General features: G+C 55.2%; 2 protein-coding genes across 10 annotated transcripts in view; one reads left to right on the top strand and one right to left on the bottom strand.

Annotated features, from left to right (window-relative positions):
• Positions 1-4,670: 4,670 nt before the first annotated feature.
• CSF3 (colony stimulating factor 3) lies at positions 4,671-6,834 on the top strand. Its single transcript, XM_012451992.2, has 4 exons — positions 4,671-4,853; positions 5,242-5,349; positions 5,494-5,640; positions 5,806-6,834. The coding sequence occupies exons 1-4, from the start codon at positions 4,671-4,673 to the stop codon at positions 5,968-5,970; spliced, it is 603 nt and encodes a 200-aa protein (XP_012307415.2). The 3' UTR covers positions 5,971-6,834.
• A 1,314-nt stretch (positions 6,835-8,148) lies between these two features.
• Positions 8,149-10,413, bottom strand: part of MED24 (mediator complex subunit 24) — a 29,888-nt gene continuing 27,623 nt past the window's right edge. For 7 of the 9 annotated variants that reach the window (XM_012451997.2, XM_012452004.2, XM_064369147.1 and 4 more), the window contains 3 exons: positions 9,185-9,265; positions 8,765-8,913; positions 8,149-8,628 (listed from right to left, as the gene is read on the bottom strand). In XM_012451997.2, coding sequence (XP_012307420.1) covers positions 8,512-8,628; positions 8,765-8,913; positions 9,185-9,265 — 347 coding nt within the window. In that variant the 3' untranslated portion in view covers positions 8,149-8,511. Of the gene's footprint in view, positions 8,629-8,764; positions 8,988-9,184; positions 9,266-10,413 lie in introns of those variants that run through there. The other 2 variants (XM_064369149.1, XM_064369150.1) reach the window with 2 other exon arrangements.

Raw genomic sequence — 10,413 nt, 5'->3', positions numbered from 1 at the left:
TAGCTAGAACTACAGGCTTGCACCACTATGCCTGGCTAATTTTTGATTTTTTTGTAGCAACAGGGTCTCCCTATGTTGCCCAGGCTGATCTTAAACTCCTGGGCTCACAAGCAATCCTCCTATCTCAGGCTCCCTACGTGCTGGGATTACAGGCATGAATCACCATGCCTGGCCCGTACTGAGTTTTAAAACTCTTGTAAGTGGTATATTATAGGAATGTAATTTGCTCTGTTTTTACTCAGTATTGTTTTTGAGACCTAATCATGTCGATGCCCATGCTGAGCACTGTTCTGAGCACTGAGAATACAACCAAACAAAGTCCCTTTCCTCATGGAGTCTTCACTCTAGACAGGTTGGGAGCATACATAGTATGAAGGGACCGGTATCTATCTAGCAATTCCCCTGCTGATGGCCATTGCAAATGCATTTCCATTGGTTTACTATAATAATGTTCCAAAGAACATATCTGGCCAGGTGCAGTGACTCATGCCTGTAATCCCAACACTTTAGGAGGCCAAGGCAGGAGGATCACTTGAGGCCGGTAGTTCGAGACCAGCCTGGGCAACATAGGGAGACCCTGTCTCTACAAAAAAACAAAATAGTATGCCTGGGCATGGTGGCTCACGCCTATAATCCCTGAACTTTGAGAGGCCAAGGTGGGTGGATCGCTTAAGGTCAGGAGTTTGAGACCAGCCTGGCCAACATGGTGAAACCCCATCTCTACTAAAAATATAAAAATTAGCTGGGTGTGGTGGCAGGTGCCTGTAATCCCAGCCTCAGGAGGCTGAGGAGGCAGGATAATCGCTTGAACCCAGGAGGCAAAGGTCACCGTGAGGTGAGATCGAACCACTGCACTCCAGCCTGGGCGACAGGGTGAAACTTCATATCAAAAAAAAAAAAAAAAATTCAAAAAATTAGCCAGGTGGCCAGGCGTGGTGGCTCATACGTGCAATCCCAGGACTTTGGGAGGCGGAGGCAGGTGGATCACCTGAGGTCAGGAGTTCAAAACCAGGCTGACTAACATAGTAAAACCCCGTTTCTACTAAAAATAAAAAAATTAGCCAGATATGGTGGCACGTGCCAGTAGTCTCAGCTACTCGGGAGGCTGAGGCGGGAGAATTGCTTGAACCTGGGAGGCAGAGGTTACAGCGGGCTGAGTGTGCCATTGCACTCCAGCTTGAGCAACAAGAGCGAAACTCTGTCTCAAAAACAAGACAAAAAAAAATAGCCAGGCATGGTCCTGCACACCTGTAGTCTCAGCTACTTAGGAGACTGAGGCGGGAGGATAGCTTGAGCCTGGGAGGTTGAGGCTGCAGTGAGCCAAGATCTTCCACTGCACTCCAGCCTGAACAACAGAGTAAGGCCCTGTCTCTAAAAAAATAATAATAATAAAGAAAATATAAAGCTCTGTATATGTCTCCTGGTACATATATACTATGTATATAGTTTGCAGACTCAAAGGTCCAGATAGTACATTTTTTAGGCTTGTGGGCCATACAGTCTCTGTCACAACTACTCAGTCCTGCCTTTCTAGCACAAAAGCAGCTATAAACAATACATACATGAATCTTTTATAGACACCAAGATTTGAATTTCATATGATTTTTACATTTTATAAAATTGTCTTTTAAAAAACTTTCCCCCAACCATTTAAAAGTGCAAAAGTTGGCCAGGCACGGTAGCTCATGCCTGTAATACCAGCCCTTTGGGAGGCTGAGGTGGGTGGATCACTTGAGGTCAGTAGTTCAAGACCAGCCTGGCCAACATGGCAAAACCCCATCTCTACTAAAAATACAAAAATTAGCCTGACTCAGTGTACATACTCAGGACTGCGTACTACTGCTCTGAGAAGCAGAGCTGAGAAGCAGAGTTAACATTTCCACATTAACGAGACACTACCAAGTTGCCATCCAAGGAGATTTTTTACAATCTACACTTCCCGCAACAACGAATGAGCATTAGTCCAGATCCTTTACAAAGAGGCTGTAAGGCCAGTCCCAGGTGAAACAGGAAGTGGGAGGGGAAGCTGCCAGCCGGTTCTGACCATGAAGAAATACCTGGGAGAGCCTTCTGGAAGCTGGAAGGGTGACTACCGAGGGTCCTTGGAGCCTGTCCCCACGTCAGATCGCGGTGGCTTCTGAGCCTCCAGTCCGGCTCAGCCTCATGTGTCGTGGCCGGTGGTAACAAGCCCTGGCTCTCTGTTTGGTCTTTATCTTCCCCTGCGTGGGGCTGAAGTCTGGATTGAGCTGTTCTTCAAGACGTACAGCTTTCTTGACAGAAAAGTAGTGTCACGGAAACAGCAGGGGCTTGGGAAGATGATCTAACTGCACATCCCACCAGGCTCAGCCACCGGCTAGTTCTGTGATCTTAAACAAGTCCTTTCACTTCTCTGAGGCCTTCCCTCAGCTACCACACACCAGTTGCTTGACGGGATGAAATGACAGCAGTGGCTCACGCCTGTAATCCCAGCACTTTGGGAAGCCAAGGCGGGTGGATGGCTTGAGCCCAGGAGTTCCAGTCCAGTCTGGGCAATATGGTGAAACCCCCTCTCTGCAAAAAAAATGCAAAAATTAACCGGGCGTGATGGCCCGTGCCTGTGGTCCCAGCTACTCATGAGGCTCAAGTGGAGGGATCACTTGAGCCCAGAAGGTGGAGACTGCAGTGAGCCGTGATTGTACCACTGCACTCCAGACTCTGTCTCTCCCCCCTAAAAAAAGAAAACTGACAAAAGTGTAATAAAGACATATAAGAGATATGCAGTAGTTACCAGGCAACATGTTTAAGAATGTGGATTTCCTGCCCTCCATGGTCCTGTTAAAAACCCACCCTCAGCCAGGTGCAGTGGCTCATGCCTGTAATCCCAGCACTTTCGGAGGCTGAGGTGGGCAGGTCAAGAGATCAAGACCATCCTGGCCAACATGGTGAAACCCCATATCTACTAAAAATACAAAAATTAGCTGGGTGTGTTGGCATGTGACCATAGTCCCAGCTACTCCGGAGGCTGAGGCAGGAGAATCACTTGAACCTGGGAGACGGAGGTTGCAGTGAGCCGAGATCGTGCCACCACACTCCAACCTGGCTACACAGCAAGACTTGTCTCAAAAAAGAAAAGCACCCTCCACTCCCAGGGAGCTGGGCACAGAGCTGGGCCCCATCAGTGCGAGGTGCTGAGCCACGGAGCTGAGGTGGAGCTGCCGGACAGGGGTCCAGACAGCAATGTGTAAGCAGGTGACGCCCCTGCCAGCGGTGACCACCAGGGGGCCCCCAAGTGCCAGAGATGGCCCCATACAGTTAGCTGGCCATTCCTCGTCCAGAGATGTCTGTTTCTTGGCACGTGGGGTAAATTGGAACAGAAGGTAACAGTCTCGGATGTGGTCAGACTGCCCCAGGCAGGCCCGGTGGTCTGTAGGAAATGTTCAGGCCTGAGCCAGAGGTCCAGGCTACAATTCTGTCGCTTACCATGACCTTGGGCAAGGCACTTCCTTCCCTGGCCCAGTTCACAGGGTTGGAACCGACTCCAAGGACCCTTCCGGCACTAACGCTGCATGCTTCTAGGATGCGAAGATGGGGGCGGTTCCACTCTCTCACCCCAGCCCAGGTCCACTTTAAGATGAATGGCCAGGGAAGCCACGTGTCCCAGTGCCCCATTTCCAAAGCCCTTGAGGACCTTGCTGTCGGGGTTGTGCACACGGAGGTGGAAGGTCAGGTGAGCCAATCGTCTCAAAGGGTCTTGCTTCATTTGGGACAAACATCCGGTTTCCTCTGGTCTCTACCGGGATTCCAGGGGCTTAGCTGAATGAGTCATGGGCGGGGGGATTCTGGGGAGTTCCCAGTTCATCAGCTCGGGACAGGACAGCCTGGAACTTTCGATGGTACATACCTATCCGAGTGTGGGGTGGGCACAGGAGCCAAGACCCTATGTCCGAATCTTAGGTAGGGGCCCTCAGGAAGTCACCCAGACAGGCAGCCTCCCAGGAGTTTGGGGGTAGGAATGGGGCCAACCAGCTTTTTCCTTTCACTCTTAGAATTTGGGGGCCTGGGGAGCAGGTAGCTTGAGAATCCCAAAGGAGGGGGCAAAGGAGGCTGCCCTGGCAAGTCTGCTGGAGCAGGGAGGGAGACCCATCCCCACAGGTCTGCTGTGGCCTCCAGGTATCTATCAGCGGCTCAGCCTTTGTTCAGCTGTTCTGTTCAAACACCCTGGGGCTATCAGGCTGGGGCGGGGCAGCAGGAGGAAGGGATTTTAAGGGGGGCAAGGCGACGTCAAAGAAGGATCAGAGATTCCACAATTTCACAAAACTTTCGCAAACAGCTTTTTGTTCCAACCCCCTTGCATTGTCTTGGACACCAAATTTGCATAAATCCTGGGAAGTTATTACTAAGCCTTAGTCGTGGCCCCAGGTAATTTCCTCCCGGGCCTCCATGGGGTTATGTATAAAGGCCCCCCTGGAGCTGGGCCCCAAAACAACCCAGAGCCTGCAGCCCAGTCCCACCCAGACCCATGGCTGGACCTGCCGCCCAGAGCCCCATGAAGCTGGTGGGTGAGTGTCTTGGCCCAGGATGGGACAGCTGCCCGCCCTGGCATGGGAGGGAGGCTGGCATGGCAGAGGGGCTGGGGATCCCCGTTCTGGGAATGGGGATTAAAGGCGCCGGTGTCCCCGAGAGGGGACAGCATGTCTCCTGAGCCCGCTCTGTCCCCAGCCCTGCAGCTGCTGCTATGGCACAGTGCACTCTGGACGGTACAGGAAGCCGCCCCCCTGGGCCCTGCCAGCTCCCTGCCCCAGAGCTTCCTGCTCAAGTGCTTAGAGCAAGTGAGGAAGGTCCAGGGCGATGGCACGGAGCTGCAGGAGAAGCTGGTGAGTGAGGCTGGCGGGAGGCCTGTGGAGGGAACCCCAGTGGGGAGAGCTAAGGGGGATGGAACTATGGGGCTGACATCCTCTAGAAGGGACGTGGGGGAGTATTAGGAAAGATGGAGCTGGGGAAGGCTGGGAAGGGACTTGGGGAGGAGGTGCTTGGTGCGAACAGTGCTAGGGAGGGCTGGCTGGGATGGGAGTGGGGGTATCACAGTCAAGAGAAGGGACCAGGACCCCTATGAGATCACAGTGTGGAGGTATAGGGCAGAGAGGGACTGAACGGCCTGGCAGGACGTGGAGGGAGGGGAAAGACCAGAGACAGGGAGGACCTGGGAAGGAGGAGTGGCGACCTGGCCAGGGGAAGTCTCACTCAGCATCCTTCCATCCCCAGTGTGCCACCTACAAGCTGTGCCACCCCGAGGAGATGGTGCTATTCAGGCACTCTCTGGGCATCTCCCAGGTTTCCCTGAGCAGCTGCCCCAGCCAGGCCCTACAGCTGGTGAGTGTCAGGAGGGGACAAGGCTAATGGCGGGGGCAAAGAGAGGAGGGACACCCCTGGCTCCCCAGGTATCCAGGCTCCAAGCTGGGGGCATGACTGGAGTGTCTCCAGCAGCACCCCCTAACTCTCTGCTCTGTCCCCCAGACAGGCTGCTTGAGGCAGCTCCATAGCGGCCTCTTCCTCTACCAGGGCCTCCTGCAGACCCTGGAAGGGATCTCCCCCGAGTTGGCCCCCACCTTGGACATGCTGCGCCTGGACATCGCTGACTTTGCCACCACCATCTGGCAGCAGGTGAGCCTTGTTGGGCAGGGTCCCCAAGGTCATGTTGGCACTCCAGGCACTGCAGCCGGGCCTGTGTATGGGCCCTGCCCGTGCTGTCAGCCCCCAGCGTTTCCTCATTTGTAATAACGCCCACCCAGCAGGGCCCAGCCACTGATCGCAGCTTTCCCCCCACAGATGGAAGAGCTGGGAACGGCCCCTGCCCTGCAGCCCACCCGCAGCGCCACACCAGCCTTGCCCTCTGCCTTCCAGCGCCGGGTGGGAGGCCTCCTGGTGGCCTCCCATCTGCAGAGCTTCCTGGAGCTGGTGCACCGCGTTCTACGCCAACTTGCCCAGACCTGAGCCAAGCCCTTCCCATCCCATGTATTTATCGCTATTTAATATTTATGGCTATTTAAGCATAATATTTAAAGACAGAGAAGAGCAGAATGGAGCCCCATGCCTCTGTGCCCTTCCCTCCATTTCTGAGTTTCATTCTCCTGCCTGTAGCAGTGAGAAAAAGCTCCTGTCCTCCCATCCTCTGGACTGGGAGGTGGATAGGTAAATACCAAGTATTTATTACTGTGACTGCTCCCCAGCCCTGGCTCTGCAGTGGGTACTGGGACAAGCCACAGTGGGCCCTGGTCCCCAGGGTCCGCACCTGGGGCCCTTGAGAGTATCAGGTCTCCCACGTGGGAGACAAGAAATCCCTGTTTAATATTTAAACACAGTGTTCCCCATCTGGGTCCTTGCGCCCCTCACTCTGGCCTCAGCCGACTGCACAGCGTGCCCTGCATCCCCTTGGGTGTGAGGTCCCTGGACAAGCAGAGGCAGCCAGAGCTGGAAGGCATAGCCCTGGGGTCCCACGAATCTGCTGGGGAATCTTGTTTTTATTAAGATTTTTGGGGCACGGTTTGACTCCCCATGAGAGCTCAGACATCACCGACATGTGATGCCCATTTTTCTGGTGCCCTTGGGACACCTGCCCTGCCCCCACCAGGGTCAGGACTGTGACTCTTTTTCAGGCAGGGCAGGTGCCTGGACATTTGCCTTGCTGGACAGGGACTGGGAATGTGGGAGGGATCAGACAGGAGGAATCGTGTCGGCGTGTGTGTGAAAGGAAGCTCGACTGACTGTCACCCTCCACCTGTTCACCCTCCACTCACCGGTGTCCTCTCCACTGTCACATTGTAACGGAGCTTCAGGATAATAAAGTGTTTGTCTCCAGTCATGTCCTTCCTTCTTCTTCTTGAGTCCAACTGGGGCCTGGCCAGGGGCTGGGGAGGTGGGTGAATGGTGGGAGACACCAGAGGGAGCGAGGGAGGAGGCGCAGGGAGGAGGAGGAAGGTTCCTGAGCTCATCTGACACTCGTATATAGATATATGGAATACACGTGTGTGTATATATGTTAGCACTGTGCAGACGCTGGGCTAAGTGCTGGGGACACAGCAGGGAACAAGGCAGATATGGCATCTGCACTTGAGCAGTCACAGCCTCGTAGGGAAGACAGGCACGGGACCATGGGAACCTGGAACAGAGATAGCCTGGGGTCAGGGTGGGCTTAATAGGCAGGACACAGCCAGACGAGATGAAGCCAGGGGGCGCTGAGCCACCACGCCAGCCTTGTCATTTACCATCTTCCATAAACTTGAGCCCATTCATCAAGTTGCCCACAAAGAGGAAGCCAAGTTCAAGTTGGCCACTGGGGTCAGAGCTTCTCTCCTGGTCAGGCTCACTCTCTGCACTCACCCGAGCTGGCCACTTCCTGCTTGCGGCAGCCCCGTGGGCTGAAGAGGGCTGAGCTCACGGCCCAGGAGGGTGGGGAGCTGTGGTGAGTGGGGGTCCAGGGGCCACACCACAGGTGTGAGGCCTTCCTGCAGCCAAAGACTCCTGTGTGGCTCTGGGGTGCTCCCGTCAGCCCCCGCCCCCCGCACCTGTCCACCATCTGCCCAAGCCTCTCCTCATCTCCCAGTCCTTCCCACCTTCCCTGCCCTGCCAGTGGCTCCTGGAAAGCAGGGTCAGAAGCACCCAGTGCCAGCTCGGAGTCCTCTATCTAGGGGCTCAGAGATGTGTGAAGCAGGCAAGGAAAGGTTACAGGAAGGTCCAGCCCCCGCATCCCCCTCCTCCCTATAGCTCCCCAGCCCTTTTCTGGAGACAACAGATCATATCCCAGGCTACTCAGTGTGGGCGGGGTTGGGCCAGGTTCAGGAGACAGAAGAGCAGGCCACCCTGCCCCAGCACTGTGGGGCCCTGAGCCAAAGCCTCTCCCTTTTCAGGGTACAACTAGCTGGCTTTGGGGGAGGGGGCAGCAGGCCGGCCAACTTGGCTCTGAGGAAGGGAAGCTGCTCTTCCCCCAGCCCTTCCCCAGCTGAGCAAGCATACATAGGACCCTGAGCCCTGCGCCTCTGCACCTCTTCCTCCTCCTCCTCCTCCTCACCACAGGAGTGAGCTGTTCCCTGGCCACAGCAAGGAGTCCAGGGAGAGGACGCTGTGCCCTGTCCCGGATGGCACCGACACAAACAGCACTCAGTCACAAAGGGATCCACGAGGAGCTTTATTTACAAATAAATGAAGGTAGACTTCCCTCACGTATTACAAAAAAATTATATGTACATATATACACACTCTGCATCTAGAAAGTTCCTCAGAGGTAAGACTGATCCTGGACTAGAGTGGATGAACACAGGGGTGACAGCCGGGCCAAGGGGCCAGGCTGCTCACGCTCCTCAGGTACCAGCAGACTCGGAGGAAATTTCGAAAGAAGAAACAGGGAGACATCCTGGAGGTCAGGAGTCAGGAGCAGGAATGGGAAGCTGCACCATGTAGGGCAGATGTGAGCCATGATGCCTCATCTTTCCTCACTGCTCCCCTTGAAGGCTGCCCACTGCGGCCACGCCAAGCCCCTCAAAGTGCAGCAATGGCTTTAGCAGCCACCTGGCGGCCCAGGGGCAGGCTGAGGTCCGTGATGGCCAGAACCACCTTGGGGCTGGACATGGCTGACACCTTCACCAGTTCCGACACCTGCCACGGACAGACAGACAGATGCTGCTTGCAGGACGGCTGGTGGCAGGTGTGCTGTCCCAGGAGTAAAGAGGCCCCTCCCTGAGGCCCCAGCACCTGCGGGAGAGGGTGGTACCCCAGGGAGGGCAGTACTCACAGTGGTGAAGGGCAGGAACTGCAGGACACTGCCTCGGCCGCCCTGCTCCAGACAGTCCACACACTCCTCCATGAACCACTGCACGAACTGGGTGTGAGGGCCGGCGGTTCGAGACCCCAGGATGGAGGAGATGAGCAGGAACAAGTTGGCTGTGGAGAGTGCAGGGAGAGCGACAGGAGGGAGTTCCATGAGAGGGGGTGAGGTCAGGCTCTGGGAGGTGGGACTGAAAAGGGAAAAGAAGGACGTGCTGAGGATGCCCCCAAAACAAGGTGTCAGAGAGAAAATACAAAAGGGAACTGGGGAGGGGAGAAGGGGGAACTAGACGGAGCCTGGGGGCCAGGACAGCCAGCAACGAGGGGCATGAGGGGAAGGGAGGGGCACCGGGAGGCCCCAGGTTCAGCAGCAGGGTGGGGGACTCACCCAGGACTCGGTTTAGAGGGTCCCTCATGTTGACCGTGTGGAGCTGAGAGGCTGACAGGGAGCTGCTCATGGACCGGTCTGCTGTGGGACGGAGCAGATGGAGCGCTGGTAAACAGCCTGCCGAGTGCAAAAGCAGTGCTCCCTGGGGATGCCCCCACCCAACTTTCACCCAGCAGATGTAACTGGTATATGGAGAGCCCAGAGAAGACCCTGAGATCAAGAGCACAGAGGGAGGCCGGGCACCATGGCTTACTCCTGTAATCCCAGCATTCTGGGAAGCTGAGGCAGGAGGATCGCTTGAGCCCAGGAGTTTGAGACCAGCCTTGGCAACTAGCGAGACCTCATCTCTACAAAAAATGTACAAATTAGCTGGGCGTGGCGCCAAAGCCTATAGTCCCAGCTCTTTGGGAGGTTGAGGCAGATTTCTTGAGCCTAGGAGAACAAGGCTGTAGTGAGCCAAGATGGTGCCACTGTACTCCAGCCTGAGCTACACAGCAAGCCCCTGTCTCAAAAAAACAGGCCGGGCACAGTGGCTCATGCCTGTAATCCCAGCACTTTGGGAGGCTAAGGCGGGTGGATCACCTGAGGTCAGGAGTTTGAGACCAGCCTGACCCATATGGTGAAACCCCATCTCTACTAAAAATACAAAAATTAGCCGGGCTAGGTGGCAGGCACCTGTAGTCCCAGCTACTCAGGAGGCTGAGGCAGGAGAATCGCTTAAGCCTGGGAGGCGGAGGTTGCAGTGAGCCAAGATCACGCCACTGCACTCCACCCTGGACACAGAGACAGACATAGCACTCCTGCTATGACAGAGAGAGACTCCAACTCAAAAATAAAATAAAAAGGGCACAGAGGGGCCTCGGATACAGAGAGATCCCAACGGAGATGAGAGAGAAAAACTAACGTGTAGTGAGCACACAGGGCCAGGGGCCGATCTTGGCATTTCCTCCTCACAACACGCCATTTATAGACGAGAAACCCAGACGGGGGCTGGCTCAGTCACTAGCTAAAGGTCACAGGGCTTGTAGGTGGCAGACCTAGCATCTTTTTTCTGATCAAGTGTGTAGTTGGTCCCATAGTCCCTAAAAGCCTTCAGAAAAACGTCCAGGCTCAGGAGAAATCTCTGAAAACAGGAAAATGTAAATGCCACAGAAGGAGCCCTTGACAGGAAGCCTGGAAGGGAGGAGAGGACAGCGAGAAGGATAACCTCCAGGGAAGTAGCGGGGGTG

This window comes from Aotus nancymaae, unplaced genomic scaffold (genome assembly GCF_030222135.1).
Source record: "Aotus nancymaae isolate 86718 unplaced genomic scaffold, 86718_ANA_hifiasm-v0.15.2.pri h1tg000089l, whole genome shotgun sequence".
NCBI lineage: Eukaryota > Metazoa > Chordata > Mammalia > Primates > Aotidae > Aotus > Aotus nancymaae.
The sequence above is the reverse complement of the archived record's forward strand: the minus strand, read 5'-3'. Positions and strand labels throughout refer to the sequence as shown.

Coding starts and splice junctions, on each gene's coding strand:
- CSF3 (XM_012451992.2), top strand. CDS start 4,671: ATGTCTCCTGAGCCCGCTCTGTCCCCAGCCCTGCAGCTGCTGCTATGG. Junction 4,854..5,241: donor CGGAGCTGCAGGAGAAGCTG/GTGAGTGAGGCT, acceptor TTCCATCCCCAG/TGTGCCACCTACAAGCTGTG. Junction 5,641..5,805: donor CCACCACCATCTGGCAGCAG/GTGAGCCTTGTT, acceptor TTCCCCCCACAG/ATGGAAGAGCTGGGAACGGC.